General features: G+C 43.5%; 1 protein-coding gene across 1 annotated transcript in view; it reads left to right on the top strand.

The window, feature by feature from the left end:
* The window catches only part of LOC124804942 (UDP-glucosyltransferase 2-like), a 32,006-nt gene extending 11,988 nt beyond the window's left edge, over positions 1-20,018 (top strand). The window contains exons 4-7 of the mRNA XM_047265327.1: positions 1,242-1,701; positions 4,746-4,968; positions 12,270-12,489; positions 17,453-20,018. Of these exons, the coding sequence (XP_047121283.1) occupies positions 1,242-1,701; positions 4,746-4,968; positions 12,270-12,489; positions 17,453-17,732 (1,183 nt within the window). The 3' untranslated portion in view covers positions 17,733-20,018. The remainder of the gene's footprint in view (positions 1-1,241; positions 1,702-4,745; positions 4,969-12,269; positions 12,490-17,452) is intronic.
* Positions 20,019-24,977: the final 4,959 nt, after the last annotated feature.

Raw genomic sequence — 24,977 nt, 5'->3', positions numbered from 1 at the left:
GTGCCACCAGCTTTTTTACTGCAGACATAGCAGGAGGATTTGCTGCCGATACACTTCCGTTCTATAACTCTTGCACAAACATTTCCCTACAAATTTTCCAGGAACCTACCTCCCAACAAAGAACAAGTACGTAAGGTGAGCACTTAACACGTCTACTCCTCTTTCTCACTTACTCAACGTAACGACACAGTGGATTACACCGGACAGAGCATGTGTGAAATGCGCAGGCGCGGACATATGACGGCAAACCCACTGGTGCACTGAGCTCATCGTGTCCATTTTCTGTGATGGCCCTCTTCTCCTGTTCATTGACAAGGGTCCTGTGAGTCTTACATTTTCTACTTCGCCACTCCTTATAAGGAATTGTATAAGTCGGTTCAAAGTCGGGCGCAGGGAATTTATACCGTGTGCAATGCGGCCACGCCTGTTGAAGCACGTTTGTATTGTGACTAACCTTAAGAATAGGTGATCTTTCGTTTTGCATTAAGTGACTGGAAGGTTATCGTTTCTAAGTGGTGGAGTTAGAGATTCAGTTAAATACTCGCAGCGAGCTAATAGGGAAGTACAGAGGCTATGACCATATCTAAACCATACTTGCTGACGATACACAAATCCTGTGTGCATTACACTGTAAGAGTTTGTGTAATGAGTGCCATTACATCCCTCGTTATCACGAGCAACCGCAGAATATATACCGTCTCCGACAGTGTTCAGACGACGAGAGACAGTGTACTAGAACTCATTTGATGGAAGGCGGGGTGGGGTGGGGGGGGGACATGTGTGTGTTGTGGTGAGGGGGGGAGGAGGGGGAGGAAGGGGGAGGGTAATGGGAAGATGTGCAGGAGCACTGAAGATGCTTTTTAATGGAAGATAAGTTAAATATTAACATGTCGACTACGTTGTACCCATTACAACAGAGCATTGGGTCAGCTGGACAAGGATGGAGTAATGAAGTGACCTTGGCCTTTTTAAGGAACTATTCTGGCGTTTACCAGGAGCGACTAACAAAATTACAGGAAAAAATGAGGAGAATGAGGTGGGCGAACGGTCACTTGAACGACATGCCACCGAACAACTGAGAAATAGCATCGCTTTACCTTTGTTTTACTATTTGTAAGAGTTATTGTTTTTGTAATTTCTGTTGATTTCGCTGTGGGTACCTGAATTGTTATTGTATAGGAAAACCCTACGTATTTAGCACGTGTATCACTATTATTACTAACGAGAATCACACATTCCAGGTCCGAACGCCGGTTTGATTTGGTGATCATGGAACGACTGCCGTATCAGTGTTACTACGGAGTGGTCCATAAAGTTGGTTCACCTCCGTTGGTCGGTTTCCTAACGCTGCCCGCCATGCTACCGGCTTACTACGCCATAGGGAACCCTATAAACCCAGCTTACCTACCAGACGTCTTCATCGGTTACAGCGACCACATGAATTTCTGGCAAAGGCTGTACAACACTTACTTCACCTTGAGGTTCCTCGATTATTGGCAGAGAACTGTATTGCCTGCTCACGAGGCCATCATGAGGGAACATTTTGGCCCGGAACCACCTTCCGTTTACGAAGTGGAACGCAACTTCAGTATGCTGATTGTAGCTGCCCATTTCAGCGGTCACTACCCGAGGCCAAATGTACCGAACGTGATTGAAGTCACGGGACTACACGTAGAAGATAAAGTGAAGCCTCTACCGAAGGTACGTGCAATATTTTCTTTATTTTGTCTGTGCCCATCCCTTTCACCCTCTCTGTTCATCTCCGGCTATCCGCTCCTCTCTCCACAAGATCAACCCCATACCAATAGAAGTTGCTGGTCCTTACCCCTATAGTATTATTTTCCATTTAGAACGTAGTTTGCTTGAAATCGGTCAAATGGTTTAGGAGGAGCTTTTAACACGTGGATTTGCCCGCGCACGCAAATGTCACAAATATTTAACATACTTCACACATATTTGTCCACCGATTTCACTTGTATCTCCAGAGAATCTTTCCATGCTGTTTCCTTTTAACGCAGCTCAATATTTATGATACAGTACCTCCTGAACTGTGTGTCGTATAATATAATTTTGTAGGTACATTCATCGGCATAAGTGGATACTGCCTGCGAAACATGTTGCGAATATAATCAGTAGCAAAGAAGTAATAAACTGAAAAGTCATGCATCATGCGTCAGTGTTTCACGCACCTCAGTAATTATGAGGTCATCTCTTCTGAACTATATGTAGTAAAATATTACAATTTTGTAGGTACATTCAGTGGTATATGAGAATACTGTCTGAAAAATGTGATGAGAGTACATTAGTAGTAAAGAAGTGATAAATTAAAACCTCAGCGCTGAAGTGGCAGATTTACGTTATGAACAGCGAAGATTTAGTAAGCGTAAACTTTTTTCCTGGTGGTGTCAACGAGTAAAAGTTTCTTAAAGGTTTGAAACTTTGTGTTAAGTCTGTTACAGGTCACTAACTGCTCTCATTCTCAGATACTGGATGAATATACTCTGGCTATTAGCATGTCATGGGCTACACTGCTTTTTCACCCACACCATCACCCTTGATTGGTAGGTGGTTCATACTCACAGACAGTAAGTGTTAGGTGTACCAAGTTTGGCTGAAATCGGTCCATTGGTTTAGGAGGAGATGTGGAACATACATTCATTTTTATAATGTGTGTGGATATAAGAATGCAATATTTTTTCCCGATCATTATTATCATATTCCTTTTATTTAAGTTGTAACACCCCACCCGTCACTTAGCTGGTTTTGGCGTGTGTTCACCCCAACTAATTGATTAACAGATCAACAGAGAGTGCAAAACTGCCACAATATCGGATAACGCAAAAAAGTAATATGGCCCTGTGACTCCTGATTGAACTGCGGTGGCAGTGTTGACTTTAATTTATTCAGAATTGATCACTTTCAATTTAAAGGGGTACACATTGATGTTATATTCAGCTATTGAACACCAGATACAAATGTTGAACATAAAATTAATTAAGAAAGTGATTTGGAATTTCAACTACTTGACTGAAAACAGATGCAGTCGATTAGCACAAATTTATTTTAACTCCCGACCTTCAATCATCACATTACAAGACTCTCCTATCAGACAGTGGTAATAAATTGCGTTTGCGTGGAGTAAAGTGCGATAACTGAAAAGTAATTCCTATTGACTGACCCACGCGTAATGCGAGGTGCGAGAAGAATTCTACAATACACGGCCCATGAAACCCTCGTGGAAACTTTGCCGATGTGATCCAACAAATTAATCAGTGGCCGGAGCGGGCGCAATATCACCGAATACAGCGTGGCAGAGCGGCGTTGTTGTATGGACATCAGCCGACCTCGTGTGCTGCAAGGCTGTGCTCGTCTATTCCCTCCTAGCTGTCTTGCTCAGTACATAGCTGAACCAAAACTTTCTGTCTCCAAGCTCAATCGTTCCAGAATGCCACATCTACACTCTAGGCAAACTGGGAACAGAAGACCTCTACGGAGACCTCTCACAGTCCGCTCTTTGCCTTGGTTTCCCCTGCAGCAAAATCACTTACGCCAATTGCAGTGCAAGTCGCGTTAATTATGTGTCACTTCCCAGCGCCGACCAATGCCTGGTCTGGGAAGTGAACAAATTCCCACAAAATTTCCCTTCCTCTCAACTTCTGTTATTTAGCTCCTCCCAGGCCACCCAACAAGGTTAACGTCTGCACAACACCAAGTTTTCCGGAATTCTGACTCCCAGGAGAGTACTTCAAATTCCTTGGTCCTGCGTTCCCATCAGAGACTGGCGTATTTCATTCCGTCGCTCTTCACCTGATTTGCTTCAGACTCTGCGCACTGTGAATTCAGTGTGAAGTTGCTATAGTCACGAACACGTATATTTTGACCTCTGTTGACCACTCCACCGTAGCTTTGTGCGGCTTTCTCGCATGTTTCACAGAAAACAGGACGATGGACATTTATCAACAGGCGTACAACTTTTCTGTCTGTTTCCCGGTACACCAGCATGGAGTCAGGGTCAAAAACCCACTCACTGTCACTCATCTTAAGGCGGCTTGAGGCCGCGCCCCGTTACCGCTTTCTCAGAGCTTGAGCTGCCCTAAGCTGCCTATTGTCGCTTCCCTTAGCCACTCCCCCGGCGGCCACGGTCATTTCTGGGTACTTCCCTGGAGTAAACTAGCCTCCAGTAAATCGATTTCCACAAAGTTTTCATGTCGTGTGAATTACTTTAAAACCATCACCCGACATTAATTATTCCAATACGTCCATACTATACCCTCTACAAGATGCATTGTGCCTTGTCAGTCATTTTTGTTCAGCCCTACTGTTCGCCGATCTTTATGACTTCATGTAAGGGGCATAGTTCTTGCCATCTTACAAAGTTAATATTAGAAAGGTACGTGAATTGTAGGGTCCAATTTAAATATTGAATATTGTTTCATATACAAGATCTCGATACCTATGATCAGATCTGTGTTTTTAAAAGACGAATTTTTGGTTGGTGTAGGCATTTTAGCTTTTCACTTGTTGATATCTTAAAAAAACCAAAGACAGGTTTTTCATGTAATAAATTATTACAGACATGAAAGTGTGCTATTTTTTTTCATGACGGTTATCATAGTCTTCCAAGATGAGTTAATATCAGAAACGAGTTTTCATGTAGTTCGGAATTACTATTCGTAATACGCAATGCTCTTCAGGAGTGTTACGTTACATAAAACTAGTAACAGCTGTGTTGATTTTCTGTGAAGGATATCCAGAAGTTTCTGGACGAAGCTGAGCACGGAGTCATCTACTTCAACCTGGGCTCGAACGTCAGGAGCAGCGAGCTGCCGGAACACAGGAGGCAGGCGTTCGTGGACGCCTTCAGGGAGATACCGCAGAGGGTTGTCTGGAAGTGGGAGGACGACAACATCCCTGACCTCCCAGACAATGTACTCGTGAGGAAGTGGCTCCCGCAGCAGGGCATTCTGGGTAAACAACGTTATCTTATCCTGTGACTGCGTGCAAAACAGCGTATCAGAAGTCAAGCCTATGAGCTGATAAGATCTTCATACATTCGCTTCTACTAAATCTAACCATTGCATTGCATAAACCAGAATTGGCAGATTCAATCTCAATGCAAATTCATTCAAGCTTCCAGATTGAGATTTTCACTCTGCAGCAGAGTGTGCGCTGATATAAAACTTCCTGGCATATTAAAACTGTGAGGACCGGGCGTGAGTCGTGCTTTGGTAGCTCAGATGAGTACTTGCCCGCGAAAGGCAAAGGTCCGGAGTTCGAGTCTCAGTCGGGCACACAGTTTTAATCTGCCAGGAAGTTTCATATCAGCTCACACTCCGCTGCAGAGTGAAAATCTCATTCTGGAAACATCCCCCAGGCTGTGGCTAAGCCATGTCTCCGCAGTATCCTTTCTTTCAGGAGTGCTAGTTCTTCAAGTTTCGCTGGAGAGCTTCTGTTAAGTTTGGAAGGTAGGAGACGAGATACTGGCAGAAGTAAAGCTGTGAGGACCGGGCGTGAGTCGTGCTTCGGTAGCTCAGATGGTAGAGCACTTGCCCGCGAAAGGCAAAGGTCCCGAGTTAGAGTCTCGGTCGGGCACACAGTTTCAATCTGCCAGGAAGTTTCATTCAAGCTTCATTAAATAAGATTACCCGTGATAAAATTTGTAATTTAAATCAAAGCACAGTGGGAACATTTGTCGTTACGTAGGAATACCAGTTCTTTAAAAGCATCTGAATGTGCAGGGTGTTCGGAAATTCCCGTTACAAACTTCTAGGACTTGTGGAGGGGGGGTGAGTACGGAGTATTTTGAACAGGAACCGGAAACTACAGTTTCTGTTGTACGACGGTTTCAATACAGACGTTCAACTCACCCACTTCTGCTTGAGGAACTGAATTAGGTGTGACGCAGTACAATTTTCACGTAATAATAACGAATCAGCAGTTCATCACTTACACATTTCTTTGTATTAACACTTAAAGATTAAGTGTTTACATTGTTAAAAGAAAAAAAGCAACAAACTATACGAACAGAAGGCTACTGATACAACAGCGGCTCGATGTGGCGACCACCAACGCTGTCACAGATATTGTACCTACAGGCGTTCTGGTACAAACTCTACATCCCACCTGGTGTCTCTTCAGTTTCTAGTGAAGCGGCCAGAACTCGTGCCAGCAGATCTTCCTCTGTCTCTACAGGCGTCTAGCCAATTAAACTTTGCATCTGATCCCACAAGATGTAATCCAGAGGAGTTAAATCCTGCGGCCGGGCGGTCGGAACACCTCTGCCTATCCATGTTTAAGCCTACCGTCTGTTTAGATGTCTCCGAGGCGCACATGAGAGGTGAGGTGGTGCACCATCGTGCTGCAACCACATTTCCTGACGGACGTCCAGTGGAACAGCTCCCAAGAACGGGTCTAATACGTTTCGTAGGAAGATAAAGTATTCAGGATCAGTTAAGTGGGAGGAGGTATCGTCACATCTGTACTGAAACCGTCGTAGAAAGGAAACGGTACATTTCCAGACATGGGTTCCTATTCAAAATATTATGTACTCACTCCCCTCTACAAGGCCTAGGTTTGTCACGGGAGTTTCGGAACACGCTGTATGCGCAAAACAAGTTCATACTTTGCGTCCGATAGGGAACTGCTTAAACACAAAAACCATGCCGCCTTTCATAATTTATAGACACTGACAATTTGTCACTACATCTAACTTTCATTTATAATTTCATTTTATATAACATTTATTGAACTCAAAGTAGCGTTCCGATGGTGAAACCAATAGCCAAAAATATACAACTATAAATCCAAGAGTGAAGAGAGCTGAGGTAAAACTATTTGTTTACCATGACTTGTGACAGCGTAAGTACTAATGCACTGTGGTAGTGCGGTTGATTATTATCTCAAGAAATTTCTTGACCACTGGCGCAGTGTAAGCTATGAATTGCTGATTATACCACGTTTCATTAGGTCGCTTTCTTGTCTGTCTGTCTATCTGTTTGGTACAAATTTTTCAGCTGAATTTAAACTAACTTCCCAGTTATCTAGAGGCATGAAATGTTAAACATAACTCAGGACTGTATGACAATGCTATATTAGCTTGCTTTACTGTCTGGCGCGTGCTGGTAGACACCGTATGTACCACTGCCGTTGACCGGTTTTCCTGTTCGACTCGCGAATGGTTTCCAGGATAAACGATTGCTGGTAAGCATCCGTGTGAGCTCGAATTCCTCTATTTTTGCTCTCACGTTCTTTTTGAGAGGTATGCGTGGAAAGTGGCCACATACTGGTTGAGTCACGTGAAATGAAACTGGAATATACCTGATATTTGCCAGATGTAACTGTTGTAATCTCGTCAAAATGTTTGAAATCTACTGAAAAATTTCACGCAAGCAGGAAGCTGTAAGTATTTTTTTAAAATAAAAACGAAATTGTAATGTGCGACTCGTTTAACTCTGACTAACAAGTATAAATTTAATTTTCCAACCTCATAAAAATTCCCAACACCATACAGATAAAAATGAAAACTTGTGACCATGAATTTTTAATAGCTATGAAAATTCGTGAAAGGTTTAAAACGGAGAATGTGGGATAAACGCTACACGTAATCGACGCAAGAATATTTCATCTTCTTATTACTGTATTACACTACTTATAATCGATGCGTGAATCGATCACCTTCTTACTCTCATCTGTTGCATGCGCCCCATGTCTTTCATTCAAAACTTGCATAACTGTCAAAAATTGACAATCATAAATTTCCAGAACTATCTGTATAGAGACAGGAATCTGTATGGGACCGCTGGCCGTTGTGGCCGAGCGGTTCTAGGCACTTCAGTCTGGTACCACGCGACCGCTACAGTCGCAGGTTCGAATCCTGTCTAGGGCATGGATGTGTGTAATGTCGTTACGTTAGTTAGGTTTAAATAGTTCTAAGTTCTAGGGGACTGATGACCTCAGATAATCCAAAGTGCTCAGAGCCATTTGAAACTTTTTTTTTTTTCAGGATGTTCTCCTGATGGATAAGGCTCCAAAGTCTGTCCAACTGCCGTATTCGATCATCCCAATCCCGAGCTGGTTGGAGGGCCCCGCCCATAATGCAGCAAACGTTCCCAATTGGGAAGATATCCGGCGACCTTACCGGCCAAGGTGGAGGTTGGCAGGCACGGAGACAAGCAGTACAAACTCTCGCCGTTTGTGGCCGGGGATTACCTTTCTTAAATGTAAGCGAAGGATGGATTACCATGAAGGGCAACAAAACGGGGCATAGAAAGTCGTCACCGTACCGCCGTGCTGTAGGAGCGCTCCGGATGACCATCAAAGGGGTGCTGCTGTGAAAAGAAATGCTTCCCCAGCCCACCACTCCTGGCTGTCGTATTGCAGGTGACACTCGCGTTGGTACCCCGCCACTGCCCGAGGCATCTCCAGACACCTCTTCGTTGGCCATCGGGGCTCATTTCGAAGCGTAATTAATCACTGAAGCCGGTTCTACTCCAGTCAACGAGATTCCAGACCGATGACGTGTCTGGAGACGCCCTGGACAGCGGCTGACTGTCGCCCGACAACCAGGAATGATGGTCTGTGCAGCCATTTCTTTTCCATAGCAGGACCCTTCTGTTGGGCATCCACGGCCGCCTTACAGCGCAGCGATACGTCGACGATATTCTACGCACAGTTTTTTTTTTTTTTTTTTTTTTGCCCTTCATGGCAAGCTATCCTGGGCTTACCATTTCATCAAAATAATGCCCGCCAGCACAGGGCCACAGTTTCTACTGCTTGTCCTCCTGCTTGCAAACTCTACATTGACCAGTAAGGTCGACGGATCTCTCTCCAACTGAGAACGTTTGGAGCATTATGGACAGGGCCCCCAACCATCTCGGGATTTTAATGATCTAACGTGCCAACTGGACACGATTTGGTACGATATCTCTCAGAAGGACATCCAACAACTTGTCAAGCCGAATAACTGCGTGTGTAACGCCCAGAGGTGGGGGTAATACGTTATTAACTTGCTCAGTTCGTGAAGCTGTTTTTCTGAATTTGCAATCACTTATTTGTCTGTATAGATGAGCATCACATCTACCGATTTACGTCCCATTCGGACAATTCCTTTCTTTCTCTTATAATGCACTTTGAGGATATCAGCTTGAGCAAACAATAGTTTACTTCAACACGTATCAGTGGTTTTTCACCGTCACATGTGGGTCGGTTTACTCGAAAATAGGAGCCATAATGAGAGGCATGTGCATCTGGACATGGTTTTCGTCATCAATCAAAGTATAATTTTTTTCAAGTACTTGTTCTGTAAACCTAAAGAGCGATATTGACGTCTGACATCACGCATATAATATGTGATCAAAAGTATCCGGACACCTGATTGAAAATGTAGTACTGAAGATTCTGTAAAACCAGAATCAGATTCAGAGATGATTACAAGAAATTTGACCTCAGAAAATGTTGAGATAAGTAGAAATATGACTGAAAGTACGAGGGCAGTTCAATAAGTAATGCAACACATTTTTTTTCTCGGCCAATTTTGGTTGAAAAAAACCGGAAATTTCTTGTGGAATATTTTCAAACATTCCCGCTTCGTCTCGTATAGTTTCATTGACTTCCGACAGGTGGCAGCGCTGTACGGAGCTGTTAAAATGGCGTCTGTAACGGATGTGCGTTGCAAACAACGGGCAGTGATCGAGTTTCTTTTGGCGGAAAACCAGGGTATCTCAGATATTCATAGGCACTTGCAGAATGTCTACGGTGATCTGGCAGTGGAAAAAAACACGGTGAGTCGTTGGGCAAAGCGTGTGTCATCATCGCCGCAAGGTCAAGCAAGACTGTCTGATCTCCCGCGTGCGGCCCGGCCGTGCACAGCTGTGACTCCTGCAATGGCGGAGCGTGCGAACACACTCGTTCGAGATGATCGACGGATCACCATCAAACAACTCAGTGCTCAACTTGACATCTCTGTTGGTAGTGCTATCACAATTGTTCACCAGTTGGGATATTCAAAGGTTTGTTCCCGCTGAGTCCCTCGTTGTCTAACCGAACACCATAAAGAGCAAAGGAGAACCATCTGTGCGGAATTGCTTGCTCGTCATGTGGCTGAGGGTGACAATTTCTTGTCAAAGATTGTTACAGGCGATGAAACATGGGCTCATCACTTCGAACCTGAAACAAAACGGCAATCAATGGAGTGGCGCCACACCCACTCCCCTACCAAGAAAAAGTTTAAAGCCATACCCTCAGCCGGTAAAGTCATGGTTACAGTCTTCTGGGAGGCTGAAAGGGTTATTCTGTTCGATGTCCTTCCCCATGGTCAAACGATCAACTCTGAAGTGTATTGTGCTACTCTTCAGAAATTGAAGAAACGACTTCAGCGTGTTCGTAGGCACAAAAATCTGAACGAACTTCTCCTTCTTCATGACAACGCAAGACCTCACACAAGTCTTTGCACCCGAGAGGAGTTCACAAAACTTCAGTGGACTGTTCTTCCTCATGCACCCTACAGCCCCGATCTCGCACCGTCGGATTTCCATATGTTTGGCCCAATGAAGGACGCAATCCGTGGGAGGCGCTACGCGGATGATGAAGAAGTTATTGATGCAGTACGACGTTGGCTCCGACGTCGACCAGTGGAATGGTACCGTGCAGGCATACAGGCCCTCATTTCAAGGTGGCGTAAGGCCGTAGCATTGAATGGAGATTACGTTGAAAAATAGTGTTGTGTAGCTAAAAGATTGGGGAATAACCTGGTGTATTTCAATGCTGAATAAAACAACACCTGTTTCAGAAAATAAATGTGTTGCATTACTTATTGAACTGCCCTCGTAATATGCCAGTCAGTGAACAGCTTTAAGTCCCCATGAACTTGAGGGAAAAGAAGCCGCATCCTCTTCAAATAGCGTGCAGAATACCCTTGGCAATCAATCCCTTAGCAAGTCCGTGACACCCCCCATCGGCAATGCTGGAATTAAATACGGTGTTGGCTCATCCTTAGCCTTGATGACGGCTTCCACTCTCACAGGCATACGTTCAATCAGGTGCTGGAACCTTTCTTGGGGAATGGCAGACAATTCTTCACGGAGTGCTACACTGAGTAGAGGTATCGGTGAAGCCTGGCACGAAGTCGGCGTTCCAAAATATCCCAAAGGCGTTCTACAGGATTCAGGTCAGGACTCTGTGCACGCCAATCCATTACAGGGATGTTATTGTTTTGTAAGCACTCCGCAACAGGCCGTGCATTATGAACAGGTCCTCGATCGTGTCGAAAGATGCAATCGCCATCCTCGAATTGCTCTTCAGCAGTGGGAGGCAAGAAGTTGCTTAAAACATCAATGGAGTCGTGTGCTGTGATAGCGCCACGCAAAACAACACGGGGTGCAAGCCCCCTCCATGAAAAATACGACCACAGCATAACACCAGTGCCTCCCAATTTTATTGTTGGCACTACACACGCTGGCAGATGACGTTCACCGGGCATTCCCCATACCCACACCCTGTCATCGGATCACGACATTGTGTACCGTGATTCATCACTCCACACAACGTTTCTCCACTGTTCAGTCGTCCAATGTTTACACTCCTTACACCAAGCGAGGTGTCGTTTGGCATTTACCGGCGTGATGTGTGCCTTATGAGCAGCCCCTCGACCATGAAATCCAAGTTTTCCCACTTCCCGCCTAACTTTCATAGTACATGCAGTGGATCCTGATGCAGTTTGGAATTCGTGTGTGATGGTGTGGATAGAGCCTCTTCGACTGTCGGCGGGCTCTGTCAGTCAACAGACGAGGTCGGCCTGTACGCTTTCGTGCTGTACGTGTCTCTTCACGTTTCCACTTCACTACAACGTCTGAAACAGTGGACCCAGGGGCGTGTAGGGGTGTGGAAATCTCGCGTACAGACGTATGACACACGTGACACCGAATCACCTGACCATATGGGTTCCGCTGAGCGCCCCATTTTGCTTTCTCACGGTGTCGAAAGACTACTGAGATCGCTGATATGGTGTACCTCGCAATAGGTGCCAGCACAATGCACCTAATACGAAAAACATATATTTTTGGGGGTGTCCGGATACTTTTGATCATACAGTGTAGATGCACTTGTTTCTCAGTGTAGCTTGCAACACCTTTAACGCTAAAGAAGATAAACTCACTGCCAATGTCTAGTTAGGTAAAAGTGGAAAGCTGAACTTTGCTTGAGGCAGCATGCTCAATGTATCTTACGTGTTAAGTTATTTCAAAGAGATAATTTATGAATATATTTTTTTACAGCCCACCCGAAAGTAAAGCTGTTCATCATGCAAGGCGGACTGCAGAGCCTGAACGAAGCAGCTTACCGGGCTGTGCCCCTGATTGTCACTCCGTACTTCTCTGACCAGACGCACAACTGCGCGAAGATAAACTCAGCAGGCATCGGCATCCGTATCTATTTGAAGGATATCAGCAAGGAGACTGTGCTCGACGCCATCAACAAAATTATACATGATCCCAGGTACGAAATTTTAACGTAATCTCTAGTGAAATAATTCTGAGTTTAGTTGTAGAATGGACACTGATGACATATTGAAATGCATGATATGTTGGTATATGTAAGACCACTGTGCTGTAGCGCATAGAAGTACTGTGCGTCCCATGTACCGCAGACAGGTCTGATATATCGATTCAAGGTATCCAAACATCTTACTGAAGAAGCAGCCATGCGCGAAGGGGCAAGTATTTTGTTGTGCACTGAATACTCATTACTTTTTCTCTGCAAATGACTAATCAGAGATTTGTAGAGATTAAGAAAACCATGTAGTGAAACACGGTCGCCGGCCGTTGTAGCCGAGCGGTTCTAGGCGCTTCAGTCTGGAACCGTGCGACCGCTACGGTCGCAGGTTCGAATCCTGCTTTGGGGATGGATGTGTGTGATGTCCTTAGTTTAGTTAGGTTGAAGTAGTTCTAAGTTCTAGGGGACTGATGACCTCAGATGTTAAGTTCCATAGTGCTCAGAGCCATTTTAACCATTTTTTTGAAACATGGTCAGTAGGAAAACCGGAACAGAAGAGTATCGAAGCATTTAAGATGAGGTGCTGCAGACGAATGTTGAAAATTAGGTGGACCGATAAGGTAAGGAATGAGGCGGTTCTGCGCAGAATCGGAGAGGATAGGAAGATATGGAAAACACTGACAAGGAGAAGGGACAGGATGATAGGACATCTGTTAAGAAATCAGGGAATGACTTCGATGGTACTAGAGGGAGCTGTAGAGGGCAGAAACTGTAGAGGGAGACAGAGATTGGAAACATCCAGCAAATAACTGAGGACGTAGGTTGCAAGCGCTACTCTGAGATGAAGAGGTTAGCACAGGATAGGAATTCGTGGCGGACCGCATAAAACCAGTCAGAAAACTGATGACCGAAAGAAAGAAAATAAGAAACGATCCTTGTACTAACTCAGTGAGTCGTCGTGTAGGACTCTTTCCTCATGGTTTACCGTGAAGTTCTCGAAGTTTATGGCCCTCGAAAAGGCAGTATCGGCGCCGTCGAGTTCTTTGTAAAGAGCAATTGTACTTCCTGTGCTTCTGAGTGACGAAGCGGGAAACTGTATTATTCGGAATAACGTTGACGTAGGATGCCATTATGATGTACTTATTTACTAAACACCATAACGATGGTAGGCAACGTAACTCCGGTTCGTTTCATTTTATAGGAGAAGTAAATAGGGTTTCTTAAAAAATATGTAAAGTGATACAGATAATGTTGCTCCATACAAGAAGCTAGTTACAGACAGGTTAGAGAAATCTATGCACTTTCAAATCTGTCTTTGACAATGGAGTTGCTGGTTATTGGAATTCCAAAGCTTTCACAGAGTGATGGAGGTTGGGGATTTTCATTGCCTACCATCGATAAACTGATAATTTCGACAGAATTGATAGTGATTTAAATGAAAATTAACACTTTGCTGGTAAGGATGGTCTTATGACAGAACTAGATCGGAAGGCATCCAGTCGGCGACCGTCCGACTATGGCACGTCAGTGTGTACCTCGTACTTACACTCGTGATATTTCGTAGCCGTTCGTACATTTTGGTTAACTTAAACTTTGTCAAAAAAAAAAAAAAAAAGGTTCAAATGGCTCTGAGAACTATGGGACTTAACATCTGAGGTCATCAGTCCCCTAGAACTTGGAACTACTTAAACCTAACTAAACTAAGGACATCACACACATCCATCCCCAAAGCAGGATTCGAACCTGCGACCGTAGCAGTCACGCGGTTCCGGACTGCAACGCCTAGAACATTCAGATAATGAATCCAATGAACTGATTGTAAAGAAGGTTACTGTTTCATCTTTCTGCGGAATTTTTGTCAGTGATGTCAATGAATATCTCTCAGTACTGACGTTCACCGTATCAAAAAGTCAAATTTGTGCCAATATTGAGCACCTGTACTGTGAATTAAAAACTTGGATAGACTATCTATCCATCGACATGTACCTCTATATGTCTTATAGATCTGAGGCAGTTTTCTGAAACCCCGGAGGTATCTGTGAATAACCCTGTATTATGAACCACAGTGCCAGTAACATCGGTAAACGTACGTGATGATTGCAAAATGATGAAGAAAGAGGGTTCAGGAATTATTTTACATTGTTGTACTCTACTCAGAGTACCTGCAGTATTGCTTTAATAGAAATCCTTTTCATTCGCTGTAAAGTCCAGACTTTACGAATGAACATTTCGTTTCGTAGACATAACATACAAGGTGACAATTATTGATCTATATGAAACAAAATCGTCATAACTTCTGAACGGTTTGCTTTAGGACGCTCAAACTACACGGTTGGCTGCGGAGCATGATGGGAATTATTAAGGGAATTAGTATCTGCATGTATGGCTTGGTTTAGCGACGAAGCCCACTTTCATCTGGATGGGCTCGTCAGTAAGCAAAATTGGCGCATCTGGGAGACTGAGAATCCGCATTTTGCGATCGAGAAGTGTCTTCACCCTCAGCGGGTGACTGTTCTGTGCAGTGTCCATTCACGGTCACAGTGACAACCGAACGCTACGTGAAGGTTTTGGAACATGCTATCATCCCCATTATCCAAAGCGACCCTGATTACGACAAGATGTGGGTCATGCAAGACGGAGCTCGACCCCATACAAGCAGGAGAGTGTGTGGTGTCATGGAGGAGCTTTTTGGGGACCGCATTCTGGCTCTGGGGTACAGAGAAGCCACTGTCACAGGCCTCGATTGGTTGCCATATTCTCCAGATCTGAACACATACAACTCCTTTTTGTGGGGCTATATTAAAGACAAGGGGTACAACAATAAACCCCAAAACCATTGCTGAAGTGAAAACAGCCATTCAGGAGGTCATCGACAGCATCGATGTCCCGACACTTCAGCGTACCGTGGCAGAATTTCGCTATTCGTCTGCGCCACACCGTTGCCAATGATGGCAGGCATATCGAAAATGTCATAACCTGAATATCTGTAGTGACGTTTACATGTTGAATAAACTGTGTGCACGCCGTAGTTTATAACTAATTTACGTTTTTTATGTTGTTGTTGTTGTGGTCTTCAGTCCAGAGACTGGTTTGATGCAGCTATCCATGCTAGTCTATCCTGTGCACGCTTCTTCATCTCCCAGTACCTACTGCAACCTATATCCTTCTGAATCTGCTTAGTGTATTCATCTCTAGGTCTCCCTCTACGATTTTTACCCTCCACGCTGCCCTCCAATACGAAATTGGTGATCCCTTGATGCTTCAGAACATGTCCTACCAACCGGTCCCTTCTTCTAGTCAAGTTGTGCCACAAACTCCTCTTCTCCCCAATACTATTCAATACTTCCTCATTAATTATGTGGTCTACTCATCTAGCATTTGTTGACTTAGAGAAAGCTTTTGACAATGTTGACTGGAATACTCTCTTTCAAATTCTGAAGGTGGCAGGGGTAAAATATAGGGAGCGAAAGGCTATTTACTATTTGTATAGAAAGCAGATGGCAGTTATAAGAGTGGAGGGGTATGAAAGGGAAGCAGTGGTTGGGAAGGGAGTGAGACAGGGTTGTAGCCTATCCTCGATGTTACTCAATCTGTATATTGAGCAAGCAGTAAAGGAAACAAAAGAAAAGGTCGAGTAGGTATTAAACTCCATGGAGAAGAAATAAAAACTTTGAGGTTCGCCGATGACATTGTAATTCCGTCAGAGACAGCAAAGGACTTGGAAGAGCAGTTGAACGGAATGGACAGTGTCTTGAAAGGAGGGTATAAGATGAACATCAACAAAAGCAAAACGAGGATAATGGAATGTAGTCGAATTAAGTCGGGTGATGCTGAGGGAATTAGATTAGGAAATGAGACACTTAAAATAGTAAAGGAGTTTTGCTATTTGGGGAGCAAAATAAGTGACGATGGTCGAAGTAGAGAGGATACAAAATGCAGACTGGCAATGGTAAGGAAAGCGTTTCTGAAGAAGAGAAATTTGTTAACATCGAGTATAGATTTAAATGTCAGCAAGTCGTTTCTGAAAGTATTTGTATGGAGTGTAGCCATCTATGGAAGTGAAACGTGGACGATAAATAGTTTAGACAAGAAGAGAATAGAAGCTTTGGAAATGTGGTGCTACAGAAGAATTCTGAAGATTAAATTGGTAGATGACATAACTGATGAGGAGGTATTGAATAGAATTGGGGGGAAGAGGAGCTTGTGGCACAACTTGACTAGAAGAAGGGATCGGTTGGTAGGACATGTTTTGAGGCATCAAGGGATCACCAATTTCGTATTGGAGGGCAGCGTGGAGGGTAAAAATCGTAGAGGGAGACCAAGAGATGAATACACTAAGCAGATTCAGAAGGATATAGGCTGCAGTAGGTACTGGGAGATGATGAAGCTTGCACAGGATAGAGTAGCATGGAGAGCTGCATGAAACCAGTCTCAGGACTGAAGACCACAACAACAACAACAACAACAACAACCCATCTATTCTTCAGCATTCTTATGTAGCACCATATTTCGGAAGCTTCTATTCTCTTCTTGCCTAAACTACTTATCGTCCATGTTTCACTTCCATACATGGCTACAGTCCATACAAATACTTAAAGAAAGGACTTCCTGACATTTAAATCTATACTCGATGTTAACGAATTTCTCTTCTTCAGAAACGCTTCCATTGCCATCGCCAGTCTTCATTTTATATCCTACTTCGACGATCATCAGTTATTTTACTCCCCAAATAGCAAAACTCCTTTACTACTTTAAGTGTCTCATTTCCTAATCTAATTCCCTCAGCATCACCCAACTTAATTCGACTACATTCCATTATCGTCGTTTTGCTTTTGTTGATGTTCGTCTTATATCCTCCATTCCACGTTTTTTTTTATACAGTTCAATAATTGTCACCCTGCATCTGTAATTGCAGAATGAGAAACGTCGTATTTGTGAGTGACTCTCCAGCGCATTTCCTTTGCAGCTACAAGGAGAGGATGGCGCAGTATTCTCGGCTGTTCCGCGAGCACCGCGAGCAGTCTGTGGAGACGGCGGTGTGGTGGCTGGAGTACGTAGTCCGCCACAAGGGAGCGCCGCACCTGCGCAGCGCCGCCCTGGACCTCCGCTGGTGGCAGCTGCTGCTGCTCGACGTCGTCGCCTTCGTGCTGGCCGTCGCCGCCGCCACCGTCACCGCCCTCTGGTTCGTGGCCAGGAGGCTGCTGGCCGCCTTCACAGCGCGGAAGGACAAGCTCAAGACCCACTGAGCCACACCCACGAGTGACAACGTGCCGCGGCTTCATCTCCCGAGTTTCGACAAAAATACGAGGTTATTCGTAATTGTCTCAAGAGGACTGCTTGAAAACTAGGCAACCTGCAGGAAACAGACACATATCAGTGGCTATCGCGTCTCTACAAATTTTAAACCCACATTGAGTATTAATATGGGCACCGTTCGTGACGGCGCAAAATATCAACACTCGCGTGCAGTTAATTGACACAAACACCCTGGGGTAACGCGGCGTCAGCAGGCTTTGGAAATCTGTTGGCTATTCCATGCAACAATATCGAGCAGACGATTCGCCTACTCGTTCTTGCTCTGACACGCTTGCCCCTAGTGCGACGCTCTGATAACTGCTATTTGATATTTTTGCGGTTCCATAATTCACCTACAGGATCACTTTCTTGTCCGCATACCAGTTTGTCTCACTGTGCAACTGTTAACAGCTCTTTTTCTCAAGAAAGGGTAAAGTTGAAATATAAGTGAAGTGCCAAGATCTGTGGTCCCTTGACGATGCAAGGAATTTAAGCTTCTAAGTCAGTGTAGTCAGAAGATGTAGCCATCTATGTCACACATATTCATACACCCAAACGTACTCATCAATACTTGCTGTTGACATAGAATCATGAAATTTCACAAAAAGCTAGGTTTCCTAGTAAAAGTAAAGCAAATATCCGAAAATTAATTTGCAATAGCATAACCGTTATTTTTGTTCTTCCCATCTCTTAAGAGCCCCTTTTCCTCAGGAACGGGTAGACATACCAAGTTGAAATTTATGTCAAATACTAGAGTCTACGGTCGTTTGGCGGTGTAAATAATCTGAGCTTCTACGTCAACGCTGTGAAAAGACGGCCATATTCGCTATATATTATCATACACGCAAACTCTCTATTCAAAGCTATGGATGAACTGTTTACACAGATCTGGTGGTCTATGGGAAGTCGTCTTCTGAACAACCAGAGATACATTTAATAACTCAGTAGTGCATGACCAACCGAAACATATTCTCATATGTCGACTGCATTTTCTCGAAAAAGTTATTACCATCGTGATCTCTAGTCCTCAATAACTTGGAAGAAAATAACGGTACTTGGAAGTACTTTTGTTCAGTTAATTTACAGTGCGTTGTGCAAGCTACTATCATGATAAACTCGCAGCCTCTGATGTGAACACAGTTCAATAAAATTAGACATTGTTGCCAAATTGGCCATATATCAACGTGCGGGCCAAGACATCTGTTCTGTTAACCGCAAATATTTGCCCGTCTCGATTTTCCTATATTGCGGGGAATATTACATAAAACAAAGTTAATCTTCACATCTCGTTAATGGACAACGCCGTGCTGATAAACAAGACGCTTAATGTGGACGCTGTAAAAATTCACATGATTTGCTACATAATTTCGATACCTTTGACGGATGCCTTAAGGATGTGAGGTTTATGGCTTTGGGTACACCACTGCCTCTGAATTCTTCAACTAGCCTGTCCCCCCAAAGTCTCCTTATCTCTCACCACTCTCTGACTCCCTAACCTCTTCCCCTCTATCTCTTTCTCTTTTCGCCCCCCCACTCACCCACTCATACATATATACATATAAAGACAAAAGACATTGACAGAAATGGCACAGTAGCTACTACCCTGCAAAAGCTCTGTGAATGACCAGTTTAACAACCTATATATATTCACCCATATTTAGGACTTCTGTGTATTCCCTAAATCGCATAAGGTGATTCTTAGAACGTTTCCCTAGTAACGTCTAATTATTCCCCTCTTACTTGAACGTAATTCCTGCTTTGTCCAGTGTCTTTAGTATCTCCACCGTCTACAGGACGTTACAGTAGCAACAGCTGTGCAGCTGTCTCCTTACTGATCCGGTGAAGGTATGTAAGTAAAGTCACAGGACAAAAAGAAAAGGGGATTTAAGATACATTTTTGTTTTAACACATCTATATCTTTTGGTGGATATAAAGGTAGTGTTAAACATCTGTAGTTCATTACGCGTGATTTCGCAAACAATTGAAGTCCCATGTTACCTTCATATACCAATACTACAATTGTATAAAGTATATAAAGTAGAACAACAACTACCTTTTAAGGACTTATTATGTCATATATCACTATGATATTTGTAACTTATTTTTCAGTGCCGTATACTTGTTAGTCAACTCAGTCAAATTTAGTTTACAAAAAATGGGATATCTGTAGCACTATCACTAATCCTAAATGTTACGCAATCGTAATTGTTATGCAAAGACTGTGATATTATTCGACTGTGATGCCATTATGTGTATGTTATTACTAAAATGACATGTAGTTTTAATAAACGTATTAATATATTTACTTTTGTAATACTCTGGTGTTTGTGTTTTGTCTTCATAGTGATCCCGTTTGTAACGTCCCAACCAAACTTGTTTCTGTATGAAATTTAGCACAATTCTACCTCCCACTCTATAAAAGTTTATGTACTACCAGCTCTGTGTACCCACAGACTGTTATCCAAGCAAAACTCCTATGCTGACCTTTGACTAAACTGAACCTAATCTGAATTGAACTTCTTGTATGATAAAAGAAAAAAACAAATAGGTTAAATATATTTCAATTTTTTTTTCAATTTTAATCTGATAGAATGTCATGTTCCCAGTTTGGCACAGCTTTGCCACAGGAAACACGAATGCTGTCGAAGACGTCCGTCTTCTGGTCGGCTCCTGATCGTTGTCAGAAGGAGGCTAGTTTTTTTGATTACGCAAAGGCTTCTATTATTTGGAAAAGAACAACCCGGATTTCTTTACGTAATCAGCATGAAATTTATAATCACCTAAGGGACCGTTCGAATGAACTATAAAAAAATTGCATTTGCAAATGAAATCATTAATAAATGGGGCAGCTATGAGTTGTATAGAAGACAAGGAGCGGCCTTCTGTCTACGACCAAGATGCTTCAGTATTCTCTGCTGTAGTAAAGGCTGTTTGATATTTAGAAAAATAATATGACATGGAGGTAAAAAAAAATATAAAGGAAGAGAATAGAATAAGAAATCTGGTAAACACTAAATATATTAAAACAATTCTCGCAAGCAATTAGGGCGTATTTATAAACAGTATAACTTACGTCAGTACTTTTCTAACTGTATGGTGCGATCAGATTTCAGCCTGTCCTGTGCTAGCTCCTTGGTTCACGTTTTTGTCGCAAATTACACTCATTACTTTTCTCCTTCCTTCAAGACAATTCTTGCACCGTTCAACACCTTCATAACAATAACTCGTCGGTTTACAGTATCGAACATAAATTACTCGAATTTTATTAATTAATAATGTTGTCTGCACGCTGACAAGACCGCTCACTTTTATGGCTTAAAGTCGACCTTCTTTACGCTTTCACATTACAAGCAGAAATACGATAAAATCTAAAGATCTACAAAAGTTTTTACTGTCATCTTTTATTTAGATCGAAGCGGAATGTTCAGTTCAGCTTCTGTTAAAATGTTTCTTTGACTGCGCAATCGATGATTAGCGTCTGCGCTAAATGCGCATTTTACAGTTACGTGAATTATATGAAACAAATGTCTTTCAAAGAATAGGTCTCATCTCATAAGTTGATCATTTAATATACAGATAGGTGAATGCCTTTCCAAGGGTACTCACAGATTTCATACGACGGAAATCCCAATAATATTACAAACTGTAACTGATCTGAACGCAAATTGTCATTGTATTAAATGCAAAACCGAAGTATCTGGCCCTAATCAAAATTTCCAGTTACTCGCGTCTTGGAAACATTGTTGCAGATTCCTCGAAACCACAACAGCAAACAGCACGCAGGCAACGGCTAAGCTAGATTTCTATTTCTAAATAAAATTTCCAAACTGTACTCAAACTGTTTCATACCACAGGGTAGAATGTGGTAATGCGTAATGATAAACAGTGGGATGGGGAGAGTACCTAGTCCTAAGAAATGACATTCCGAGACAACGATTTTAGAATGAAGTATATATTCAAAAAGACAGAGTAGAACTTCGAGTGATCTTAATACATAACGTAGGTCTGAACAGTACTGTGCTTAACAAAGTGAACTATTATACAAAGAGGATACAGTACTAAGAGAGAATTCCAATAAAAATCAAACAGCTTAATCAGTTGCTATGTCGAAGCATGACTCAGGGAAGTGGGGCGGTCTTTCTCTCAGCTCTGAGCAGATGAACGAAGTCAACCAGCTGACAATAGTCTCTCGTACAAACTAGCTGCGCTGTGCTGCAGTCTTACCTCACACTTCTTCTCTTCAAAAAATAGTAACATTATTAAAATTTAGATTTTCTTCGCTTACTAATATACAGGGTGTTACAAAAAGGTACGGCCAAACTTTCAGGAAACATTCCTCACACACAAAGAAAGAAAATATGTTATGTGGACATGTGTCCGGAAACTCTTACTTTCCATGTTAGAGCTCATTTTATTACTTCTCTTCAAATCACATTAATCATGGAATGGAAACACACAGCAACAGAACGTACCAGCGTCACTTCAAACACTTTGTTACAGGAAATGTTCAAAATGTCCTCCGTTAGCGGGGATACATGCATCCACCCACCGTCGCATGGAATCCCTAATGCGCTGATGCAGCCCTGGAGAATGGCGTATTGTATCACAGCCGTCCGCAATACCAGCACGAAGATTCTCTACATTTGTTACCGGGGTTGCGTAGACAATAGCTTTGAAATGCCCCCATAAATGAAAGTCAAGAGTGTTGAGGTCAGGAGAGCGTGGAGGCCATGGAATTTGTCCGCTTCTACCAATTCATCGGTCACCGGATCTGTTGTTGAGAAGCGTACGAACACTTCGACTGAAATGTGCAGGAGCTCCATCGTGCATGAACCACATGCTGTGTCGTACTTGTAAAGGCACATGTTCTAGCAGCACAGGTAGCGTATCCCGTATGAAATCATGATAACGTGCTCCATTGGGCGTAGGTGGAAGAACATGGGGCCCAATCAAGACATCGCCAATAATGCCTGCCCAAACGTTCACAGAAAACCTGTGTTAACGACGTGATTGCACAATTGCGTGCGGATTCTCGTCAGCCCACACGTGTTGATTGTGAAAATTTACAATTTGATCACGTTGGAATGAAGCCTCATCCGTAAAGAGAACATTTGCACTGAAATGAGGGTTGGCATTGTTGGATGAACCATTCGCAGAAGTGTACCCGTGGAGGCCAATCAGCTGCTGATAGTGCCTGCACACGATTTACATGGTACGGAAACAACTGGTTCTCCCGTAGCACTTCCATACAGTGACGTGGTCAACGTTACCTTGTACAGCAGCAACTTCTCTGACGCTGACATTAGGGTTATCGTCAACTGCACGAAGAATTGCCTCGTCCATTGCAGGTGTCCTCGTCGTTCTAGGTCTTCCCCAGCCGCGAGTCATAGGCTGGAATGTTCCGTGCTCCCTAAGACGCCGATCAATTGCGTCGAACGTCTTCCTGTCGGGACACCTTCGTTCTGGAAATCGGTCTGGATACAAACGTACCGCGCCACGGCTATTGCCCCGTGCTAATCCATACAACAAATGGGTATCTGCCAACTCTGCATTTGTAAACATTGCACTGACTGCAAAACCACGTTTGTGATGAACACTAATCTGTTGATGCTACGTACTGATGTGCTTGATGCTAGTACTGTAGAGCAATGAGTCGCATGTCAACACAAGCACCGAAGTCAACCTTATCTTCCTTCAATTGGGCCAACTGGCGGTGAATCGAGGAAGTACAGTACATACTGACGAAACTAAAATGAGCCCTAACATGGAAATTAAGCGTTTCCGGACGCATGTCCACATAACATCTTTTCTTTATTTGTGTGTGAGGAATGTTTCCTGAAAGTTTGGCCGTACTTTTTTGTAACACCCTGTATGCATCTTATTCATGCTTCCTGTCCTTTCTTCATCTAACAGGTCCAACCATAACTCCACAAAACACTACCAAATACGTTCATCGCCTACCACACTTCAACTAAGAATGTATCAAACTGCGCAGAGCAAAGACAGTGCCACGACAAGACCAAACATTGTTTAACAGTAACGTAACTTGCTCTCTCTCTCTGACATGCACACCGGTAACATACGAAAACCAAAATGACAAGACCACTCAGCGCGGGGTAGCCGCGTGGTTTAGGGCGCCTTGCATGGTTCGCGAGGCTCCCCCACCGAAGGTTCGAGTCCTCCCTCGGGCATGGGTGTGTGTGTTGTCCTTAGCGTAAGTTAATTAGTTGGTTTAAGTTAGATTAAGTAGTGTGTAAGCCTAGGGACCGATGACCTCAGCAGTTTACTTACCACCACCACATGACCACCTTACACGTCCACCCAAGTTATTTATTGACTTGTGGAATTATTTAGTGGTAACACGCATCGATACCATCCCACAGACGTCAAAGTTAGCAATGGATTTCTAAGTTTCCATCACATGCCGATAGCGGTCGTGAAGGATCCGACAGACCCAATTGAGCAGGCCGAATGAGCCACGCCTGCAGCGGCTCTGCCACCACAATACAGCCACACTACCCAACAGCACTTGGAGCCTCTTCGCTCCGACACCATCGTTCGTACTTTAGATCAGAAAGCCACGTCCTTGCTGCTACTGTAATAGTAGTGGCTCTGGTTGAGTAAACCTTCTGTTCACTCTTTTAATTTGTTCGCCAATCATTTCTGCTCCTGTCCAGCTTTCTTATGACAACAGTTGCTGCACCTCTCTGAAGCCCATCTCTCCTTATCGTTGTGTACGAAGTCGTACACAATAATCTGGCGACGAATCATCAACGGCAATCAAGTCTAGTTGCTTTCTTCCTCTTCTGTCGTCGTCTTTTTGCTTGGTTTTTGGCATTTTTGTTTGTCTTTCGTGCTCTTTGTGTTCTAGAATCCATGGTTGCAGTCTTTTGCACTTTTTCCTTTTTCTGTACTTGTTTGTGTTGTTATTTTGTGCATTGTTTAACATGGCTACTAAACTGCAATCGATCCACTTGTTCTGCTAAAGTATGAGAAGACATCCGGAGGATTTCCGGCAAACACAGTCGTTTACCAACAGCAACTGTGCTGAAACAGAGATGTCTCCAAATAACACCCTATAGCATTTTGCAAAGACTACTGCCAACGCAGGCCAGGACCCGGCATTTCGTCGCTGCAGTGCGACTCTAGAGAAGGCAAGCTGGACGTCAAACCCAACAGTTCTGGGTCCTGCAACT

Source organism: Schistocerca piceifrons, chromosome 7 (genome assembly GCF_021461385.2).
Source record: "Schistocerca piceifrons isolate TAMUIC-IGC-003096 chromosome 7, iqSchPice1.1, whole genome shotgun sequence".
Classification (NCBI taxonomy): Eukaryota; Metazoa; Arthropoda; class Insecta; order Orthoptera; family Acrididae; genus Schistocerca; species Schistocerca piceifrons.
Note: the sequence above shows the minus strand (reverse complement) of the source record. Positions and strands in the feature narration are given on the sequence as shown.